This window comes from Leishmania martiniquensis, chromosome 10 (genome assembly GCF_017916325.1).
Source record: "Leishmania martiniquensis isolate LSCM1 chromosome 10, whole genome shotgun sequence".
NCBI classification, from domain to species: Eukaryota; Euglenozoa; class Kinetoplastea; order Trypanosomatida; family Trypanosomatidae; genus Leishmania; species Leishmania martiniquensis.
This window is the reverse complement of record NC_090145.1, coordinates 360,720-382,611: the sequence shown is the minus strand read 5'-3', so window position 1 is coordinate 382,611 and position 21,892 is coordinate 360,720. Positions and strand designations below refer to the sequence as shown.

General features: G+C 60.0%; 9 protein-coding genes across 9 annotated transcripts; all 9 read left to right on the top strand.

The window, feature by feature from the left end:
- Positions 1 to 364: 364 nt before the first annotated feature.
- On the top strand, positions 365 to 2,152 carry LSCM1_07058 (uncharacterized protein; the record flags this gene model as incomplete). Its single annotated transcript, XM_067324447.1, has 1 exon — positions 365 to 2,152. The coding sequence occupies one exon, from the start codon at positions 365 to 367 to the stop codon at positions 2,150 to 2,152; it is 1,788 nt and encodes a 595-aa protein (XP_067180651.1).
- A 323-nt stretch (positions 2,153 to 2,475) lies between these two features.
- Positions 2,476 to 3,279, top strand: LSCM1_07057 (uncharacterized protein; the record flags this gene model as incomplete). The annotated part of the gene is made up of 1 exon (XM_067324446.1): positions 2,476 to 3,279. One exon carries the CDS (start codon positions 2,476 to 2,478, stop codon positions 3,277 to 3,279), a length of 804 nt encoding a protein of 267 aa, XP_067180650.1.
- A 363-nt stretch (positions 3,280 to 3,642) lies between these two features.
- On the top strand, positions 3,643 to 5,997 carry LSCM1_07056 (uncharacterized protein; the record flags this gene model as incomplete). Its single annotated transcript, XM_067324445.1, has 1 exon — positions 3,643 to 5,997. The coding sequence occupies one exon, from the start codon at positions 3,643 to 3,645 to the stop codon at positions 5,995 to 5,997; it is 2,355 nt and encodes a 784-aa protein (XP_067180649.1).
- Positions 5,998 to 7,000: 1,003 nt separating this feature from the next.
- Positions 7,001 to 8,302, top strand: LSCM1_07055 (uncharacterized protein; the record flags this gene model as incomplete). Its single annotated transcript, XM_067324444.1, has 1 exon — positions 7,001 to 8,302. One exon carries the CDS (start codon positions 7,001 to 7,003, stop codon positions 8,300 to 8,302), a length of 1,302 nt encoding a protein of 433 aa, XP_067180648.1.
- Positions 8,303 to 9,336: 1,034 nt separating this feature from the next.
- LSCM1_07054 (uncharacterized protein) lies at positions 9,337 to 10,452 on the top strand (the record flags this gene model as incomplete). The annotated part of the gene is made up of 1 exon (XM_067324443.1): positions 9,337 to 10,452. One exon carries the CDS (start codon positions 9,337 to 9,339, stop codon positions 10,450 to 10,452), a length of 1,116 nt encoding a protein of 371 aa, XP_067180647.1.
- Positions 10,453 to 11,172: 720 nt separating this feature from the next.
- LSCM1_07053 (uncharacterized protein) lies at positions 11,173 to 12,477 on the top strand (the record flags this gene model as incomplete). Its single annotated transcript, XM_067324442.1, has 1 exon — positions 11,173 to 12,477. One exon carries the CDS (start codon positions 11,173 to 11,175, stop codon positions 12,475 to 12,477), a length of 1,305 nt encoding a protein of 434 aa, XP_067180646.1.
- Positions 12,478 to 13,500: 1,023 nt separating this feature from the next.
- On the top strand, positions 13,501 to 15,951 carry LSCM1_07052 (uncharacterized protein; the record flags this gene model as incomplete). Its single annotated transcript, XM_067324441.1, has 1 exon — positions 13,501 to 15,951. One exon carries the CDS (start codon positions 13,501 to 13,503, stop codon positions 15,949 to 15,951), a length of 2,451 nt encoding a protein of 816 aa, XP_067180645.1.
- Positions 15,952 to 16,110: 159 nt separating this feature from the next.
- Positions 16,111 to 16,326, top strand: LSCM1_07051 (uncharacterized protein; the record flags this gene model as incomplete). Its single annotated transcript, XM_067324440.1, has 1 exon — positions 16,111 to 16,326. The coding sequence occupies one exon, from the start codon at positions 16,111 to 16,113 to the stop codon at positions 16,324 to 16,326; it is 216 nt and encodes a 71-aa protein (XP_067180644.1).
- Positions 16,327 to 17,536: 1,210 nt separating this feature from the next.
- On the top strand, positions 17,537 to 21,055 carry LSCM1_07050 (uncharacterized protein; the record flags this gene model as incomplete). Its single annotated transcript, XM_067324439.1, has 1 exon — positions 17,537 to 21,055. The coding sequence occupies one exon, from the start codon at positions 17,537 to 17,539 to the stop codon at positions 21,053 to 21,055; it is 3,519 nt and encodes a 1,172-aa protein (XP_067180643.1).
- Between the last annotated feature and the right edge of the window lie 837 nt (positions 21,056 to 21,892).

Sequence of the window (21,892 nt, the reverse complement as noted above, 5' to 3'; positions counted from 1 at the left end):
ACTGGGCTCTTTGCAGCTTCTCCTTGGTTCTCTACGAGCCAAACAGGGTTTTCTATGCGCGTCGTGTCCCCCTCCGTAGTCTAATCTTAGGATCTCTTTTTTCTTGTCCCTTTTCACACTTGTACTTATCAGGAAGATAGTGTGCAATGAAGCACACACTGGCTAATCGAAGGGTCCAATCAAACTGAAACCAACTACGCTTGGCGTGGTCAGGCCTCTGCCACAAGGAGGGATCACTTCAATGTACTGAAAGCATCCCCTGAAGGGCTCTAAGCGAACCCTTGCATCACTACACGTTGTCTTCGTATTATCTCTTGTCACGTCTTCCTACGCTACTCTTCACATTCAAGGTATATTTTGACCGATGGCAACTGCCGAGCTGCAACGGAGGGTGACCGCCCTTAGTCGCCGTCAGGTGCGTATATTTGGCGTAGTGGCCGCCGGCTGTGGCACCCTTGGCGCTTATGTTTGCTACAGCAAGCTTTTTCTCCCTGGGTATTTGCGTGAAGATCAGTGCAGGAGGATGCCGACACCGGTGCGGACAACAAAGCTCTACGTCGCGGGAACATCAGCAGGTGATGGTTTGCTGCCAGAGGCGCGGTCTATGCACAGCGTGGTGTTTTTCTTTTACGTCGCGTACCGCATCGCACTGCTTTTCGTAGGGTGTGTTCCCGTATTGTGGTACGGATTTCTCACGTACGGCTTGCGGCTGTGCCCCGAACGCATATTTCACGAAAAGATTCTTTGCTTCCTCTCGTCGATGGGGCCGAGCTACATCAAGCTTGGCCAGTGGATGGCTACGCGTCCTGACTTTTTTCCTGATCAAATGTGCAAGACGCTCGAAAAGCTGTATGACAATACGGACCCGCACAAATGGTCACACACTGAGAGACTTCTCCGCAGGGTTCTCACCAGTGGCTCTTGCAAAGGCAACAATGCGCTTCGCTACATCTTGGAGATCGAAAAGGTTCCGATCAAGAGCGGTAGCATTGCGCAAATACACCGAGCGAAGCTCCGCGAGAGCATCGATGGCATCCCAGCTGGTACAGAACTTGCGCTCAAGGTTACGCACCCTCACATACGCGAGCAAGTGTCGGCCGACTTGGCAGCTATGCGTCTTTTTGTTAGCATCGGAAACAGAATCATTCCTGGGCTGCGCTACTTCAACTTGGACGCGAGCATCAACGAGTTCTCGTCACTAATACGCTCTCAGCTCAACCTACTGGTCGAAGGCGACAATTTGATGCAGTTCAAGTATAACTTCCGCAGAGTTAACGGTGTCATTTTCCCCACTCCGCTGCTCTCCTTGTCTACGGAAGACGTGCTCTTTGAAACATTCGAGGAGGGCGAGCCACTGCAGGATGTGGCATACAGCGAGGAGCTGAAGGGTGTGGCAGAGCTGGGCTGTCATATGTTTTTCAAGATGCTCTTTGAGGACAACTTTGTGCACTCGGATTTGCACCCTGGCAACATTCTTCTGCGCACTAATAAGACGGACGGTGTTCGGCAGTACTACCCTGACGGAAAGCGAAAGCTGCAGTTTGAGGTTGTGGTGCTCGACACTGGTCTGGTCACAACCCTCTCCAGGGAGGAGCGCAACAATTTCATCTCGCTCTTTGCCGCCGTTGCTTGCGGTGATGGCGAGCTCGGGGCGGATCTAATGATCGATCGTCTGCCGCATTCTATGAGAGACACTCAGGATCCAGTAAACCGGGAGAGGTTCAGGAATGAGATGAAGCACGTCTTCGACATGGTCGCACCTGGAACGGCAGGCTTCCGCCTCAGTAAAGTCCAGATCGGCACTGTCCTGAGAAAGGTAATGGACACTGTCCGCGAGAACCACATTCCTTTGGATGGTAACTTTGCTTCACTCGTTCTCTCGGTGATCGTGGGAGAGGGGCTGGGTCGAAAGCTGTTGCCCGACTTTAATATATTCGCTGAAGCAGCCCCGTATCTCATGGCATTTCTCGAGGAGGGGGAGCTTTACTTCCTTGCGAATAAGCTTCAAGGCACATACGGCGCCACTGCTTTACTGCGAGACTCAGTAGATATTGTAAGGCCGGAAAAGATCGGTACGTACACTGAAATGGCTGTGGTAAAGGGCAGGAGCATTTTACGGAAGCTCTTCACATCGGACGAAGCCCATGGCTAGAGGCTCTCGTCGACTTTTTAAAAATTAATGTTATTCCTACGGACCGCATGGGGTGTACCAGGGTGGCAAAAAATAAAAATCACAGATGCTTTGCACGATGACGGCTGCGCGCTGGCGGTCGTTGCGACCGGTGTTGAGAAGCGCGCTGCTCTAGACTCTCGCTTTGAAGGGCTGAGTCCACGAGCGTACTCTTGAGATAAGACTTCATCGAGCTGTCTTTTGCACACGTATCGACACACATACACATACACACACACGCATACCCTTGGACACTTTTGGTACTTCACTTCCATCTGAGAACCCATCAGCTCTCACAGGACGAAATGCCGTCTTTGGTAAAGCCCTCTCAGAAAGGGAGGGGGAGGAAGAAGAGTGGGAAGAAGCCCACAAAGATGGTGCCCGACCCGGATGCTGCGTACCGCCAGCAGCTAAATGAGATACTATACATTCCCAAAGTGGTGCGCAAGAAAGTCCTCGATACCCATGGGGCGGCAGCTGATGTCGCGATCACAGCGTGCACCGTCGACACATTGTCGCCGCAGCGGGCTGCCCACCGCGAGGGACCGATTCCGATGATCAAGGTGCCAAGCATATTCCGGTCTCTGGGCCTTTGCTTGACTGATGACCAGTTTGCTCAAGTCACAGCAATGATTGCGCAGAAGGCTGAGGATATATCGCTGGAAAACGGCGCAGCCAGCCAGGTGCAGCCGATTCAGCGGCCAGGCATGTACGCTGACCGTGAGCAGCTGCGCGCGCTCTTGGTAGAGCTGCTTCACACCCGCGTTCTGGCATATGACCCTCAAGTGCTTCCCTGCCCCCATCCTAGATTCCCAAATCGCGTCTCTTCCGTCGTATACAACGCCACGGAAAGCGACATTCGTTCCTGTTTCAACACAATCTGGGAAGCGAGTGGGAAGATGATGATAGTGACAACGGGCGGGACGCACGCCCGGTGCATTGCCGTGGAGCAGCTGGAGGAGCTCTTGAGGATCTCGCAAACCGAGGGTGCCGCCGCGCAGGCTTTGACGCAGAAAGAGTTGCAGGACCTATACTTTTTTGCCAAGGACGCAAAGCACGATGTACTAAAGGAGGATGCTTTTTTGAACTGCTTCATTCATTTTCGATAACCATGTGGAACCAATCATCAAGGCCACGTGTCTCTTATACCCCTTGCTTCCCTGACCAAATAGTTGAACTCTGCTGACCCATGTAGAAAGCGCGCATGGCGCCGAAGGAGAATTCGCTTGACTTCTTTGATGATACAAACTGAATCTCGCGCCTAGAAGATGCCGATTCTTCTGTGAAAGCGCCTCATGGCGACACGAGGATACGCCACAGTGACCCCACTGTGAACTCGATCTTTGCACCCCGGCACTCATCTTCCGGACCCTCTGCCCGGTCACTGTGGCCTCTCTTCACCGCTGGCCTTTGTCGGCCGGCATATTTGGCCATGAGCTCTACTAGCACCTTCATATAGGGTTATCGAAAGAATGGACGCCATCACCGAATTGCTCAAAAACATAGAGCCAAGCCGTATCGACGAGGCCCTGGCTCTGCTACAAAGTCTCAAAAACAAGGCGGCACCACAGCAGCCGAACAACAAGCCTGTGCCCGCTAGCGGCCACTCAGAGGCTTGCCATAGCTCTCCGGAGCCTGAACCACATGAGCTGGAGGAGAATAAAGGACAAAGCACTGAGCTCCTTACCGAGTCATCCGCGGAGGGGACGAGCGGTGCGGTGGCGGAGAAGAATGACATGCCGCTTGCTTCTCTTGGACACATACTTTCATCGGAGGAGAAAAAGAGGGCTCGCGATGCCCGGAGAGCGGAACGAGAGGTGCGTCGACGAATGAAGGAAGAAGAAGCGGCCGTGATGAAAGCAGAGATGGACGTGCGCAGAGCCCTCTACGAAGATGAAAAAGAGAGTCGTCGCATCTTAAAGGAGGCGGAGCGTGACGAACGGAAGGCAGAGAAGGAGGCTGAAAGGGAGGCACGCCGAAAGGCGCGAGAGGAGGAGCAGGAGGCTGAGAGGGAAGCGAAACAGAAAGCGCGCGAGGCAGAAAAGGCGGCGCTTAAAGTGCCGAAAGAGGCACCGAACAGCCTCGCTCTTTTCGGTTTCCTAAGCAGCACTGTCAAGACGGAGAGCGACAAGAACAGGCTGTTCTCCGCGTTTGTCCCGGACAAGCGGATTGTTCCTGCTGCGCTGCAGGTTTGGATGCGGCCGGCAGAGAGGATTTCGCATAATGAGGAGGAAGCCTCGATCGTAAGCGTCTCCCCTCACGCGGTGCACGGCGGTGCGCGGCGACACCCAAAGAGGTCCGGGAATCACATGGTAGACGAAGAGTCTTCTCTGCTGCACCCGCCCATGCACTTCGATCAAAGAGCGCCTTCGAAAGCGAAGGTGTGCGTGCGCGACTTCAATTCTCTGATTGAGGCTTCCAACTCGCAGGAGGTGCCGGTGCGCGACCTCTTGCGCCAGTGCGGCTGCGCTTTCCACGCCGCCGTTCCCGACCCATATGCGTCGTTTGACAACGAGGTCGTGTTTGCTGGCTTCTTTGCCATCGGGTACGATCCATGCCAGTCTCGGCCGCCCTACTTCGGCACCTACAACCATTTACAGGAGGGTGAGTTGAATGAGGTGGAGTTGCTGCAGATGGGTCGGTTCCCGCTGGGGCGCGGCATTCCTCGCTTGTCCAACATCGACTACGAGTACGACTCGGGTGACGACTGGGACGTCATGGAGGGCGATGAGGATATTGCCGTGTCCTCTTCTGGCGACTCGGACGAGGCCGACCACCTGGATTCCCTTGACAGCAGTGACTTGGAGTTTATCAACGATGACGACGACGAGGACTCCGACTGCGACATCCAGCGCAAGATTATGGAGGCGCGGCAGCGCCGCTTGAATCGACTGCGCAAAAAGGACAAGCTTGTGCCGTCCTACAGTGGTCCGTTTGTCGGTATTCCCATCGATGAACACCCACTTCGAGGCTTCGACGAACTGGAGCGCTTTGCTCCCCTGACCGGGGCGTACTTCTCTAAGCTTTTGGAGAACGAGCTCAACGCGTTCACATGCGCCAGCGCTGGCATCCCGGCTGGTGGAGACGAGGGCCTGAGCGCGGAGGAGTTGGAGGCGAAGCGGCAGCGCGCCTTGATGGAGGCCGCGCTGAAGAACCGACGCGAAATGACAGACTTTGAGCTGAAGGCGCTGCACACGATCGTTGCAGCAAACAGCAAAGTCTCGACCAAGATGATATTAGGTGCCTTTAAGGAGCAGCAGCTCTGCATCGGAGTCGCCAGGGCTGAGATTGAGCGGACCATCAAGCGCTTCTATGAGCGACGTCACCGTTCGCTCGTCCTGCGTGGTGAGCCATGGTCGTCGACTGATGAGCGACTCTTTGCACGCGTTGCTTCCTCGAAGAAGGCGAGATCGCCAGGAGAGGGCCGCGCCAGTCTCAGGACCGGGGACGGGGCGGCTAGAAGCGGGAACGAGGATGAGGATGCGGATAATGACACGGATATTGATGACGCAGTGGAGGCCCCTGTTAGGCATGCCGCTGAGGCCACTGCTGACGCTGCATTCAAGGCAAGCGAAGCGGGCGATGGGAGTGCGCCGGGGCCTGTGGCACCGCTGGTGACGGCCGAAGAGGCGGGACACTGGGTGCTGTCGCCGCCTAGTTCGGGCGAGGCGAAGTCGGAGACTGCGTCCATCAAGACGAAGCAGATGACCCTTGTAGCGTTGGGACCGACGGCAGGCGCGTCGGGCTCCGTCAAGGTGGCGAAGCGTCCTCGCGAGGGTGAGCAGGGAGATCAAAGCAGCGGCGTCACCACTGCTACCGGCGAGTGAGAGAAGAGGAGAGGGCACCGGTGACGGCGGCCGCAACGCAGCCAGCACAGGCTAGCCACTGTGGGGTGAGACGTCCCAGTCGCTGATGGACATGCTGAGTGGCACACCTTTCTTTGCCAGCTTGTCTCTCGAGCAACCCTATGGATGCAGCCTTTTCGCGTCTTGCGCTGTGGACTCTCTTGTGCGATGTGCGATGCCTTTCCCGCGGTGCGTTTGCTTATAGAAGGGACTCCAGACACACGCATACATGCGCACCCGAGAGGGGAAAAGCTCAAGTGTGCGCACGATCGCCAACTGTCTCACGCGCGGCTGTGACAACTCGAAACAGCTCGGCTTCAGGGACGAATCATTGTGCTTGCACGGTGAGGTGATGCCTCACTGCCCTGGAACGTGTTGCCTCACTGCATCTCCTATGCGGAACACAGAAACACTGCACCTCTCCAACTCATTGCTTCGCATTGACTCTGTCCCGTTGCTGCTTGTGTATTTTCTCGGGTGTCTCTCGGTGCTCTTGGGCTGCAAACCTTGACAGACACGTGCGCACAACACTCAGTGTGACCCCTCTCTTTCTCCCAAGGCGGAACGACTCATCTTTTCCATCTTGCCTCTCTCTCCCTCTCTGCACTGCTCGCCCATCTCGGCATTCTTGCCTCCTCTACCCATTTGCACGTGCACGCAAGAACACCAAGCGAATCAATTGCGCCTTTTCTCTTGTCCTCCTCCCCCATTTGGCGCTGCTATACCATCGTTGCCCCCCTTTTGCCTCTTCCCGCTGGCCGTCTCGCCTCCATTTGGGGAGAGTGCCACCTCCGCACTCGGTCCTTTGCTGCGTTACCGCGTAACTCTGTAATCACAAACTTGTCGCTGCACGCAAAGACAAGTGTCCTACGGTGATCGACCGCACACCATGGAAAGCAAGCATGCGGCGAACAGTAGTGCGGGGCCAGTACAGCCGCCTGTCTCCCTCCTTTCTAATTTCCCCGTGCCGCCTCTGAAGCCATCAATGCTGCACTTCGAGAAGACGTCGGGAAAGCCTATCTTGTGCGCTGGATGGGTCGCATCAAAAGGTAGCGCCTCGTGGTCGCGCCAAAACGTGGTCTACTCGTCTGACATCGAGATCCCGGTTCCGCAGCCGCGCCAGGTGCGCGTGAAAATCTACGCTGCCGGCGTCAACCCCGCTGATGCTCACCGCACTACTGTGCTGCCAGACTCCCCTGCAGTTGGTACGAACAACGAAAGCCGCTATGCAAGCCGTCACCCAAGGCCTCCGTTTGAGTTCCCCTACGTAGTCGGCATTGAGGGCGCTGGCATCGTGGAGAGCGTCGGGTGGACTCCCGCCTCGGAGGGCGAGATGGACGACTCTGCCGAAGTCCCTAACATCCGAGTGGGTGACCGCGTCGCCTTCATGGCTGATTTCACGCGAGGTAGCGGCGGGAGCTTTTGCCAGTATGCCGTGGTTGACAGTGACATTGTGTGGAGGCTGCCAGAGGTCGTGCCCGCGCCGCCTTCTTCCCCTACCGATGAAGGCATACTCGTCCGCTTCATCGACTTGGTCGAGGCGGCGTCGCTGCCGGCTGCTGCCACCGCCGCGTACGTTGCACTGTTCGACAAGCTGAGAGTACAGGCACAGCGGGCCATCTTCATTAGCGGCGCCTCAGGCGGCGTCGGCTCCGTGGCGGTGCAGTTGGCTCACTACTTCGGGCTCTACGTGATTGCGAGCTGCTCGACACCGAATGTACGCTACGTTCAGAGCCTCGGCGCGGACTACGTCGTCGACTATACTCGCACGGATGTCGTGAAGGACATTCTAACGCATACAGACAACTACGGGGTGGACTACCTGCTCGAGTGCGCCAGCGCGTCCATGACGGAGGCACACTGCGAGACGGTGCGATTCGGTGGCGCGCTCTGCGTCCTGACGGGCTTGCTCGTCCCTAGTAGTGACATAGTGTTTCGCCGGCAGCTGTCGGTGCACTATGTGTTCCTGGGGATGCATCATCAAAGCCCCCTGGCGCGAGGGCAGCTGAAGATTATGGGGGAACTGGTCGTGCAGCTTTACATGCAAGGTGCCTTCAGCGTTAGTGTAGAGGAGGTGCCCTTTGCGCAAGCGATCGATGCACTGGACGCAGTGGCATCAGGCCACGGCCGCGGCAAGATGGTGCTGACCAGCTTCCACCCAGGCGAGGACCAGGAAGAGCGCCAGCGCCGCCGACGTGCTCAGCTCTACGAAAAGGCTCAGCGCCGCTTTCAGAAAGAGGTGATGCAAAAGGCCTCGGGCGCTTCAGCGGGTGCGGTAGACGCCTAGGCGATATCACCGGGGGCAGAAGTTTATGCGTATGACTCCATCTCATTTCTGCCCCCCCCCCCCCCCGCCCGCTGCGGCTGGGAAAGAGTGCAGCGTCGAATCCGTGGCGGACATGGCGGCGCGTCTGCGCGAGTGCGCGCGCAGCATCCTGCCTCTTCCCCTCTTTTCTTTCCCCCTTCTCCCGCCCTGCGTGTGTGTGTGTGTGTGCGTATGCGAGGGCGGCGGGTATCGCAAAGAAGCACCTTCCCCGATTTGGTGTACTTTGTTTCGCTTTCCCCCTTTGCGTGTGCTCTCTCGCGTTGCACCACCACCTCAAAGCACCACAAACGCCATGGGCTCCATCGAGTTGTACCTGTGATAGCGCTGACAGCCTTCCTCTCAGGGTAGGGAGCAGCCATCGTTGTGATGGCTGCGCATCGGAATCTGTATTTCCTTTTCCATGTGAGTTGGCGCGAGGCTGGGGAAGGGGGTGGGGAGCCGGCCGCCATTCTATGCGAGCCATTCGAAGCGAACAGGATACGGAGGGATGGGTGGGAAGGTGAAAAAGAGAGAATGTTTCACGGAAGCGCTTGTATGCCACCCGTTCTGCCCTTTGCCCTCCTCCCCCCTCCCCCCTTCTTCCTGGCGATGTCTGAATGGGCACGCGCATGTCTACTGCCCTGTCTCTCTCTCTCTTGCCAACTCCTCTTCCCTGCCTCGCCCCCACATGGCACGCCTAGTTCGACGTGCGGTGATTCAAAGCGAGAAGGAGAGTGAGGGCGAGAGAGGAGGGACGCCAACTGCGCCTTTACAGCGTTCGTTTTCTGTGCGTGTGTGTGTATGTGTGGACTTTCACGCGTGCTGCCTGCACGGCTTCACCGCAGCCCAATTTTAGGGACTGCCATCGGGTGACCTCAAGTTCTCTGTATCCATATATGTATGCATGTAAAAGCAGCACACCACGATCCACTGCCGCTAACCCAAACCTCCTTTGCCCCTCCCATCCCCAAGAACAAAATATAGGGCAGAGAAACAAGAGAAAATACGGCCACAGCATGAATGGGAGGGCTGGCACACAGGTGGCGCCGGTGAAATGCGAGGGTTGGTGTGTCGAGAAGCCGGCGCTGCAGTGGTCGACAGACGCGGTGAAACTGTCGGACGTCATGCTGCCGGCACCGGGCCCTACACAGATCCGTGTCAAGGTGCACGCAGCCAGCATCAACCCCGTCGACTGGAAACGGGTCATGTTCCCCGCCTCCAACTCTCGTCCTGATATTGCCGGCAGCAGGCTTCTGGGGTTCAAAGGGATGCATCACAGGCCACCGAGCTACCCATACCCGTATGTGGTTGGCGTCGACGGCGCTGGTGAAGTCGAGAGTGTCGGTGAGAAGGTGATGGAGTGGAATACTGGAGATCGGGTCATGTTCCATGCGAGCCTCACGAACGCGTGCGGCGGCTCCCTATGCGAGTACGCGGTGATGGAGGAGTCTGTAGCGGTGCCCATCCCGGCTGGCGAGGCGAGGTCCTTCTCGTATGAGGAAGCTGCGGCCATCCCGTGCGCCGTGTGGACCGTGTATGTTGCCCTCTTCGACAAGCTGCGCATCGAGCAGGGCCGCAGCATCTTCGTCGACGGTGCGTCTGGCGCAGTGGGAAGCTCCGCTGTGCAGCTGGCGCACAACATGGGGCTCTACGTGTTCGCATCGTGCTCTCCGAGCAGCGCAGACTACGTGCGCAGCATCGGTGCGGATCAGGTGCTGAGCGATCAGGACGGTTTCGCGGTGGTAGATCAAATCCTGGACGCTACAGAGGGATATGGGGTGGATTACTACCTCGCCGTGAGCAACACGCGGGACGCGGAGCGCTTCACCGACGTGCTTCGGTTTGGCGGCGCCGTCTGCCTGCTGTCTGGGGTTTTGATTCCTGAGAGCGATGTGCTATTCCGTCGTCAACTGTCGGTGTACTACGTCTTCCTGAACGGTCTTCATGACCATCCGCTGACGCGGCCACAGCTACGGCACATCGGCGACCAAGTGGCAAAGCTATACCTTAACGGTTCCTTTCGCCTGGACATGGAAGTTCTGCCGTTTGCCGAAGCCGCCAAGGCGCTGGACCGCTCAGCGACCGGAGGCGTGGATCACAAAAAGCTTGTCGTGCGAGTGGCGTCACCTTGACGATGATTAGAGACGTGGACGGGGGGAGGGGAAGGTATGTGTGTGTGTGTGTTTAGCTCACCTCGCGTCGTAGATTCAACGCGCAATGCCGAGCACTGTGACCCTTGCCGGGTCCTTGGCACGAGGGCACAGATCCGAATGGGCTTCGCTGTTTTCCTTCGCTCTGTTTTCCTTGCCAGTATTCGTCTCGCATGCTGCACCCGCTGTGCGCTGTGTCGGCAGTGCAACATTGCCCCCACGCATCGCTTCAAGCGACAAGGGCGAAGCACGGCGCGCCGTACAACTTCATGATATCGCGTAGCGTTGCTGTGGCCCGCGCAAGCGGGCATCTGCGCCTGCTTCGTCGGGAATAGGAGTGCGAAGGGCGCTCCTGTCTCGTCAGTGGCGTAGGCAGCTGCGCCGCTACGTCGCGCCACCTCTGTCTCTGTCTCTCTCTCTCTCCTCGCCGCTGTTTTTCCTTTTCTTTCGCTCCTCGTCCAGCAGCCGCTCTGAAAGACTTCGCCCACCTGCCTCAATTCCCCTCTTTTTTTTTCTTTGCCCCCCTTTGTGCTCTTCGCCAGCGGCCAACGTCCCCCCCTCTCGAGTAGTGCGCGGGATGTGTGTGAGGCGCAGGTGTGTATGCACGGGCTGATTGCAGGGAACAAAGAGGAGTGTGGGCTGGGCGCAGTCGATGGGTCTCTGTGTCGCGGCGCTGCCCCCCCCTTCCCCTCCCTCACTACAATGCCTTGTGGGGACACTGTGGCTGCTTGGAGTGCGAGGACTGCCGGTCGCACGGCACATTTCCTTGCACTGTGTGTGCCGCTATCCACGACGCTCCGACTATCCGCCGGGTGGACACTTACAAGGTTCTTTGTTCGTACTCAGACTAGCCGATGTGGTCACCACTCGCTGCTTTGGGCTGCGATGCGGCGCTACACGAATGTGCTGTACAGGCTTCCGCCAACGCAGACGATCCCGACGCACTCCCCGTCCGGCGAAGAGGTGGACGCGGAGCTTTTTGTGCGCCAGGTGAGGAACTTTTTCCAGGTGTTGCGGCAATCGCAGCTCATTGAGCAGTTTCATGAGATGAAGAGCTGCCCCTACTACGATTGCCTCTTCACAAACGATCTCTTCTTCCAGCATCACGATCTGATCATCCCGATGCCGAAGCTCGGGCGGGAGCACCGGTCGGCTGAGATCAGCGAGACTATCCGGTACATGCGTGGGTGGGGTGCCACGGGCGACGTGAACCACGTGCTGCAGGACGTGAAGGGCGGCCGCGCGAGCGGCAGTGACTTTATATCGACCACTCACGGCATACTGATGGGCTACGGTACGCCACGCACAAACAAGTTATCCATGATGACAATGACCGGCGCCATCGCACCATCGGAGGCGGAAGCCGAGCAGGCGCGTTCCTTGTGTGTGGAGCCGGTTGAGATGCTGCCAGATAGTCCGCCCTTAAGTGATGTGATCGCCTTTGCGGGGCAGCGCACACTCGTCATCAGCGACACGGAGCACGGCCATAACGTGGCGCAGCAGGTGGTAAAGCGGATTCCAAAGGTGCCGTGGCAGATCATCAAACTGGAGCCCGGGTGCTGCTTTTTCTCGCACCTGGCAGGTGTGAACTACGTTTACGACGTACTGTGTGATCAAGATTTCCCCCTCTCGATGGAGCGACTGGGTGAGTCGGGCATGAACCCCTTTCCTGTGGAGTGGTCAGAGCCCCGGAAGCTCGGCATTACGATGCGCAGCATCTGCATGACGGCGCGTTTCGCGCGCGGCACGATGAACGCCGGTGGCTACGCGAATAGCAGAGGCCACACGGCATCCAGCTTCAACTACAACAGCCGAGACATTGCCAAGAAATCACGCCTGTTCGTGGGTGGCAATCGCAAGCACGGGGATCAGATGTCACCCCTGGCGGCTCAGCTGGAGGCGGACGAGATACAGAAGCCGGTGTACCAGCCCATCCCCCGGTACGCGCCACCCATGCACCGGCCAGGAACGGTGATGCCCACCGATCCGCCCGTGCAGGGTGCGTAGGAGGTGATGTGTTGGTGAGTGCTTGCTGGGTGCTGTCGCATGTTGGGTCTTGTGCGTATGTGTCGAGCGGCGTCTTGCCTGCCGCACTGCCACCTTTCGAGTGCAAAGAAACAAGCCTTCACAGGATCTCGCGCGCATAGAACTCATGCGCTGGACCTGATCGAGTAGCCGCTCGATGGATGGAGATGCTGTGCATAGACGTGTGCCCACAGCTCTCCCTTCCCTCTTCGGTCGGCAGGGGGAGGGGTACGCCACGCCACACCACATCGATATGGCCGTCTCGCGTCTCTCTTGTCGGCCCTCTACACAAAGCGTCTGTCTCCCGTCCCCCTTCCGCCACCCCTCCTCCCCCCCTCCCCTCCCCCAACACACACACACGCACACGCACGTTCCGCCTTCTTTGCCCTGTTACACTTACTTAACACTCAGAGAGGCGCTTCATTTCTTTTCTCTGCTCTCTGCCGCTTTCACTTTCAGATCCTCCCCTCCCCTCTCACAGACTCATATACAGTTCAGATTCCGCCTGTGTACGTCTACGCGGTGTGTCCTCCTCTGCTGCGGCGGCCCGTGCGCCGCTTCTCCCCGACTCCACCTCTCCTGTCAAATCGCCATGCGCACTTCACCGCGCCGGTGCCTCGTGGCGGTGTGGATACTCGTCCTTGTTGGGGGCTGCGCTGGCACCCTTGCGGAGGGAAAGCTCCGACCCCCATACACGAAACCGGTGATCCGAACATCGCACGACGATGCCGTCGACCCTGAGAGCGGTGCCAGAGTATCGGTGCTGCCCGTCAGCTTCAGCATGACCGTGGCCGACCCGTTCCTCTCGCCTGCCACGCTCGTGGATAGGACGCAGAGCACCGCAAAGCCATCGCGCCGGAGCGTATCTCCACAAATGCCGCGCTGCGGCTCGTCTTCGACGTGCCGAATCCTGGCCTTGACTTTGCGATCAACCTCACCTCCGCCGAGTACCCGCTGATTCAGGACCCGAACGGCACGCTGTGGCGGTCCGTGCGGCCCTCGAAGATGGAGGTGGTGAAGCAGAACACAAAGTACGTGTACGATGTGGGGAACCTCAGCGTGGGGAGCTACCAGTCCCAGTCCGAGTCTGCGGCGGTGGTGGCAGGGACACCGGCCGCCGATGCGGAGTGCGACGCCTCGAAGGCCTGCTGTGCAGTGAGCTCGAGCCACTACAGGAAGTTCGAGCTGGTGGACAGCCCCGTGCCCCCGTACATGTGCACAGGTGCCCCGATCCCGTACCTGCTGAGGCACTTCACCTTCAACGTCGACAGCACTGTCCGATTCCGAGAGGCAGCGGAGGCGGCTTCGTGTGAAATGAAGGCGAACCAGTCGACCGGGGAATCCGCAACGTGCACCGTGAACGCGAGCGCAGTCTTGGAGGGCGTTACAGCAAGTCCACCCTACACCTTGCCCTCTCGCGGTTACGCACTGTGCCGCCAAGGGAACAGCCTAACGAGTGCCGAGTCGAGGTCGTCTCCTATCCCTGTTATTGCTAGTTCATTCTGCTCAGGGAATCAGTGCATCAGCTACACACCGGCCAACTACCGCCGTGACAGAAGCGCCTGCATGAACTACCCGCTGGGCTTCTACACCTCGGCGGATGGGAACAACACGAGCCAGTTCAGCTCTTTCGAAAAGGACGGTGCAGCATTGTGGCCGAACCTTTTCAAAGGCTGCAAGTGGATCGATGACATCACCATGTCCTCCCCCACCACGATCCACGACATCAGCTTTCAGTGCGACGTGCCCAAGTCGACGGGGTGGTCGCTCTCATACGAGAACTTCAGCGCTTATCTCACAGACACTATCGCGCCGCTCTTTCCGATTGGCCGTCCGACGCGGGTCGCAGGGCAATACGTCAGCCCGACGGATACGGACACGATTCTTGTCGAGGTGGAGTACGTCTCCTTTTCCAGTTTCAAGACGGGTATGTGGACGCTCAGGATCTGCGCGACGAGGCAGTGCATCACGCGGACCTTCCCGGTCGCGGGCGACACGGGACATTACCCCAGTGTGATGCGCGTCAACGTCTCCGCGTCGAGGCTAGGCCTCTCTACATCGCCGTATGGGCCTCTCATGGTCATCGACGCGTACTCCGCCATTACACCGATCACGAGTCCTTTCCGAACCCTCCTCGCCCCATCGGTCGTGTATGTGGAGAAGGCAGTCACGCCATCATCACAGGACACGGTGAACATGACCCTCGCCCGAGATCCGCCAGAGCGTGTCCCCTCCCCATACGCCGCCTCCACATCGGGGAAGACGACGAGTCGAGTGCTGTGCGAAGGGGACTACCGCTTCTCGACCGCGACGAACGACTGCCAGCCGCTGACGGACAGGGACTGCGCCACCAAGTACCGCGGCCGCCGCTCAAGGTTCGACCCTGCGGCCAGAGCGTGTGCCTACCCCGTTCCACTGCTGAAGGGGCCTCTCCTGTTCAAGCCCCTAACTGATCCGGGGCCGCCGCGCGTGTACAGCCCCGAGGAGCTGCGTGACATTCTGAGGACTGTGAGGCTGCCGCAGTTCCTCCGCACCATGGAGAAATCGTATGCGGAGTACGAGCGGCAGAGGGCTCAGCGGGAGGGCCGACTAGTGAGGCCTCCGTCCAGACAAGCCGAGCCCGCTGAAGGCACTGACGTTGCCGCCGCTGCCGTTGCAGAAGAGCCGAGGAGGGCGTACACCGACGGCACCAAGGTGCCTGGAGCACGCGGTCTGACCATTACCTGCATCGTGACGACCTGTGTCCTGTGGACGGTGGCGCTGCTGCGCAATGTGCTTTCCAAGTGCTTTGCAGTGGGCCCGTGGGATGGTGAGCGCCCGTGCGCATTTGTCGAGGGTGCGATGCATTGCTGGCGTTGGCTCAGCAGGGCTGGCGCAGAGGGCCACAAGCGGCAACGACCGCGGCAGCAGGGCAACGCGAGCAGCGCGGCGGCCCCGCCCACGACCGCATGGGCCTCTGCTTCCCAAAGCACAACGCAGGAAAACTGGAGCGGTGGGCGCGCGGGTCCTGCGCCAAAGAAGCGGAAAGGGAAAGGCACGTCATTTATGGCAGCCACGTCGTCGCCGTCGACCGTGACGGCTCCGCACGAGGCGCCCGGTGAACCTGTCTCCTCAGCTCCGTTCAAGGCGAAAAGCCCGGAAGCCGCACCGCAGCATGAGAGGCAGGGCGGTGGGCAGAGGGGGCGCCGGCCGCGCGCGTATCATAGCCGCGGTACCGAGCAAGAGCATTGGCAGGGCGTACCGGCAGCTGAAGGCGGCCGGCCTCTCCATGGACTGACGAATGCCCCTTCGACTTCGCAGCGCACCAGCCAGCTGACGGCGTCTTCAGCGCCCCGGAAGCGCCACACGCTCCGTTTGGCAGCGGGTCGGGGTTTGTCGCCACGGGTGGCATGCCTTTCACGCGTGGCGGCCACATGGGACACGGCTTCGGCTTCTCTGCTGAGGGCGCAGACGTAGGCTACGTGCCAGACGCCTTTGCCTGGCCACATTCTGCCTCATCGCAGCGACGGCACAGCCGCCCGTCTTCCCCCTACCCGGGCTCCTTCCCCACGTCTCCGAGGAGGCACCCTTTCGAGGACGCCTACCCCCCAGCCTCCTCTCCTCACTACGCGCCCTATGACACCCCTCCGCCAGAGTTCCTTCCAAACCCGCCGCAGCCAGCGTACGCTGGGTTCAACGCGTTCCCTCCCGTCTCGTCCGTGCGGCAGTCCTCCCGTGTCGAGGTGCTCTCGTCGGACACGGACAGAGCGTTCAGCGACAGCAGCGCAGCAAACGCGCCGTCTCGCTCAGGTTTCACGCGCCGTTTGGACAGCATCGACTGACACGGTGTAACGGGAGAGGAGCAGGGAAGAGGAGAGGTGGCTGGGTGGGAAAGGGCCACCACCGAATGCGATGGGCGTGAGCCACGCATGCGACGTCCCCGTTTTCTTCCCTCCCCCTCTTCCTCTGCCAGAGGCCCTCGCAGCACCACTCGACAGGCGGATGGTGCAGTGCAGTGGGCCGCTTTCCCTCCTCCTCCCATTTTCGCTCGCCTCTTTGGCCTCTTTGGAAGCAAACATCGATTGGACTCAGCGTTCGGCGCATCTTCTCTCTCCCTCCTTCATTTTTTTTTTGTAGTTGTGGGCGTGTACACCAGCGCCTACGCATCCCCTCCTCCTCTCTTCCCCCCTCCCTCCCTCTGTTGGTCCCTCTCCTCTACAGGCTGTGATGCGCTTCTTCATTGCCTGTTTCTCCTCCTGTTCTTCGCCCCCCCCCCCCCGATGGCTTTCAGTACGTACGCGTTCCCGAACCTCCTCAAGGAATTCACGTTGATGGTGCGCACTTTGTGTGGTGCATCAAAGGCGCGTCGTCAGGCAGCCGCGAGGGTGGGTGAGGGTAGACGAGAGTGAGGTGAAGCGCGTGCGCGGTGCTGAACGACGTATTGTGCTTAGGAGATAATTGTGCGCCTCGCCGCAAGAAAAAAAAACAGAGAAGAGAACGCACATGAGGCGGTGCATCGACGTGCGCACTGCACACATTCCATCGCGGGTGTGAGCCCGCTCCTCAGTCGAACGCTGAATGTACGTTGCGGTGTCGCAGACGCAGATGGCACTCATCACGAGTGCGTGGGCACCGCATCCTTCAGCGTACCTTGCGCGAGAACGCCCTCTCCTTGTCTCCCTCCCCCTCCTCAGGGTGCGCCTACTCGGGACGCTTGCAGCTCCACCTTCTCTCATCTGCGGAACACCTCTTCCCTTGCGTTCTTCTCGGCAGTCTGCAAGCACCTGTCCACTGGTGCATCGCGGCCGTGCGGAAGTGCCTCTCCTCCGGCAAAGGGTCTTGGCGCTCTCCGTTACCCAAATCGTGCATCGTTGCCGAGGTGACATACATTGGAGAAGCACAGCCTCCAGCAGAGATTACTGCTGCTGCTGCTGCCCTTGATTCTGGAACAGCGTCCGTCTGCACGAACACGCAGGCTTCGCTCACACATTGGCACACACACACCGCAATCAGAGCAGCTCGTTACTTTGTCATATTCTGGGAAGGGCACACTCAGCGCATAATGTTCTACGAAGCAGCTCATGCAGCCAAGGGGCCGGCGGAACAAGCGAGCACTGCCTCTCCGTACCCGTCGCCACCTTTCTCTACCGCCCAACACGCATCGGCAACCCCCGCCACTGCCCCGCCACTGCCGTGCAGCCCGGCGCACTCTTCCGCCACGATTGAGGAGCTGCTGCGCGAGAACACAGCGCTTAAGGCGCGCCTCCAACTGTCGAATGAGCAGCGCGTCGCGCAAGAGGTCCTGCGAGAGCAGCTTCACAGCTTCTTCGAGTGCGTGGCAGCGCACGAGCAGGCGTGCCGATGTTTGCTCACGGACCAGCCGAGGGATGACAAAGAGAGGGGCGACGCGCCCGACAACGGTGCCGGGGACGCCGGGAGGTGTCTTATGAGCGCGGCTGTGTCCGAAGTCCTGCGCCGCATGCACGAGGAGAAGCAGCAGACTGAGGCGGACCATGCGCAGCTGCAGAGTAACACGGTGGCTCCCCTGCATGCGCGACTGGAGGAAGTGGAGGCGGAGAAGCAGCAGCTTGTGGCGCGGGTAGCGGAGCTGGAAATGTCCATGTCGAACACGCCCGCCCCGCCGCTGATGGCGGAGCTGAAGCAGCTGAGGGAATCCGAGGCACTGCTTCGACAGCAGCTGCGGGAGGGCCAAGAGTCCACCCGCATCACTGTCGGGGCGTTTCAGTCCTCCTTACAGGGTGGCCTCCTCGCTGCTCAGCAGGTGCCGGAGCTAATCCGCGCGATGGAGGCCATCAAGGAAGATGTTCGCTCGAGCCAGACAATTCAGGCAGCCCAACGTGTGCTTCTGGAGGAGATGGAGCGCCGCCATGCCGTCGAGCGCGAAATCGACGAGACATACCGAAAGGAGGAGGCACAAATGCTGAGAGAGCGCATCGCCACCCTCGAGGGCGAGGTGCGCGCTGCTGCGGCGCGCGAGGCCGCTTTCGCATCGGAGCGAGGGGCCATGGAGGTACAGCTGGCCGCCGCGCAAGACGCGATTCGGCAGCTCACGCAGCAGCATGGCGAGGAGCAGCTGGCCTTAGCTCAGAAACGTCGGCGCGCCGAGCAAGATGCAAGCAGCAACCCGTCCTCGATCCGTGGAGAGCTGACGAAGTTCTGGTACGAAGGCCGAGACCGCATCCGCGAGCTGGAACGGCACGTGCAGGCGATGCACAAGGTAGAGGCCGACCTGCGTGTCTCGCAGGGTCGTGTCGCACAGCTTGAGCAGCGCAAGGCAGCGTTGCTCGGCAATCTTGCCGCTCTCGCCGCGGAGGTGGATCGCCGGCGCGAGGAGGAGAAGAGGCTGCGCGCCCAGTGTGCCGGCGTCGAGGCGGAGCGGGATCGGCTGTTGATGACCGTCGCGAAGGCTACCGGGCCCTACCTCTCGGAGACGGAGCTGCGGGACTGCTGCAGAACCATTCGTGAGGCTGCGACGCGGGTGGCGGCCGCGAGCGCCACCGTCGTGGCCGATCCGCAGGCGATCGAAGAGGCGCTGCGTCGTGCCCAGAAGCTGAAGAGTGAGGTGGCGCAGCTTCAGCGGCAGAAAGATCAGCTGCAGCGCTTTCTCGATCTGCACGAGGACCGTGTGCGGGCCCTGCTGGAGCAGGAGGCGCTCCTGCTCGTGCCTGACTCGAAGAGCGGCGGGTCTGCTACCGACAGGTCCCCGCCAACGGGCAGCAGCACGACTCGAAAGGGGGCATCGGGGGCGGGTGACCTTCCGCTGCTGCCATTTCTCGAGTACATCCGGCAAAGCGCTAATGATGTGTTTCTGCTGAATGAGGATGCCGCAGCGCGTACTGTAAGGCCCGGTGTAAAGCGGGGCACCAGCAGCAAACACGCCTACCCCTCCGGCGGTGACGGTAGCCATGACAGCAGCGTGACTCCTCACCGTGACTCTTTTGTGTCACTGCACCAGCAGTTTGTGCAGAGCCAAGAGAGGCTGCTCGCCTCACACCGTGACTTGCTCGACGCGCGCAATGAAAACCGACGTATACAGGCTGAGCTGGAGAGCACGCGCCGCGAGCACGCGGCCGCAGCGGCCGCAGAGGCGAAGGTGCGCCACTCCATGGAGGAGGCCAACGCGGCGCTCACGCACCGCACGACGAGCCTTGCCAACGAGTTGCAGGAGCTGCAGCGCCACTACACCTCCGCAGTGTCGATGGTGCGCACGGCGCTGGAGGGCCTCTCCAACGTGCTAAAGCTCTACCACCAGTCGGAGCAGCACGCGGAGAAGCTGCGCGAAATGGTTCAGCAGGAGCGGCGAGACATGAGTGACATGCTACGGCGCGAGGCGGCGTCGTGGGGCACTGGCGCGGACGATGACACCCACGCAAACGCACATGCGGAGCAGCACTCCGCCGCGGCCGAGAGAATTGTGGCGGCGCTGCAGGATATGAAGGCGCACATCTCCGAGGCAGTTGCCGAGACCGCGCGACAGGCGGCTCAGGACAAGACCAGCTACATTGGGGAGCTCGTCAAGGCCATTCAGCAGCAGGAAGCGCGGGTGCGGGCAGCCAAGGCAGCTTTTGAGGCCTCAGCGCAGGCGCAGGCGACCAGCCTGGCTGAGCGTATCAGCGCCGCGCAGCAGCAGTGGGAGTCGACTTGGAAGTCCAAGTATCAAGCCATCGAGGCCGAACGGACGCAGTGCATCATGCAACAGCACGCGAGCATCGTCCTGCAACGCGCACTGGAGCAGGCTGTGACGACACCAGCAGTGGCATCGTCGGCTGCGTCGCCGGACAGCGCCGCAGCGGCACCTCCACCGGTGGAGGAGTCAACGGTGCACATGGCCGACACGCTGCAGGCGATCCGAAGCTTTTTGGCGCACGCCCGCCAGCGTCAAGCGCAGCAGCAAGAGCTCCAGAACCTGCAGCAACAACAGAAACAGTGCGTCTCGGCACCAAGCACCCCTGCAACGGCGCAGACGGTGGCACCAGCCACGTCGGCTGTCCAGCCTGGTGCTACGGCAGGGCCGGTCTCAACGGCTACCTCGCTTACCCCCGGAACGCAGCCCTCACACTCGTTTGCCCCGTCACCGATCGTCGCGGCCGCCGAGTCACCCAACGCGACTTCGGAGCCGCACACCGCTTCGTTGTCCATAGTGAAGGAGAACGGAGTGGCCGAGGCCGACACCTCTTCCCCTCAGCCGCATACCACCCCCCGCGTTTCAGCGCCAGCGCCAGAAGATGCGGCCCTCGCCGCCAAGGGCGAGACTCCTGAGTCGCCAGCAGAGAATGAGGAGTCAGAGGCATCCACACAAGCAGCGGAGGTCTCCGGCGATTCCGGTCCCTCTCAGCCATCGGACGAAGAGCAGCCGCCCTCGCACACGGCTACTCCTGACGTAGAGTTCGACGATACGGACGTGCAGGCGGCACCGCAAGAATTGCTGGAAGGCGCGACGGCGGATACCTGGCAGTCGTGTGCTGGGGAAGAGAACGAAGAGGTACTGCCAAGTCCAGCCTCCTCGCTGCAAGGGGAGGGGGAGGCGAAGGGAGAGGCGAACCTCCAAGAGGGTGTCTAACGAGGATGATGGCGACGTTGCTGTGCCCGATCATGCTGCATGTGTCTCTCTTCGTGTGCGTGCCGTGCTGCAGCCAAGATGGTGCTCTAAACAGCAGAAAAAAAGCAACACAAACAAAAGCGTGCTGCTGCAGCCGGTGCGTCTGTGCGTCTGTGTGTGTGTGTGTGGGCATCATCTGTACTGCCCCCTCTTCGTCTCTCTTTCTCATCGGCCTTCTGGCCCTCCCTTGTGGGTCGACCCGTGGAGAGGGAGAGCGTCGTTGAGGCAGAAGCCCTTGCGCTCGACAGACATGCCGGCGGACGGGGCAGACGGCAGGAGGCCACGCCTGGTGAGGGTATCGAGCGGGAGGCTCTGTTCCTTCCCCCTCTCCCCTCATCTCGCACCGAGTGGGGATGGCCTGCTGCGGGGCTTCCCCTTGGCCTCTCTCAAGCGCACACAACCGCCCGTGCTTTTCTGCGAGTGTCTCTTGCTCGCCCCTCGCGCTCTGAATCGCACACACTCCTCCATGCGCTGCTTCTTCCCCTTCTCGGCAGCATCAGGCATTTCTCCTCCTCTTCGACCCCTCCCTCCCTCTGTGTTTGTGTGTGTGCCAGCAACGTGTCCACTCCCTTTCCTCCCCTCACTCACCTCCCCTCTCTCCCATTAGCGCTTTCTCTTCCACCTCCGCCGCAGAGAGAGAGAGGGGGCTGACTATACACATACACACACACATACATATGTATATATATATATATCAGTACATATACACCTGTGCGTGTGTGTGTGTATCCTGCGCTGAGAGGCAATGAGACTTCTCTGGTGGTCCCCTTCACGCCCTACACGTCTCTTCCCTAATCC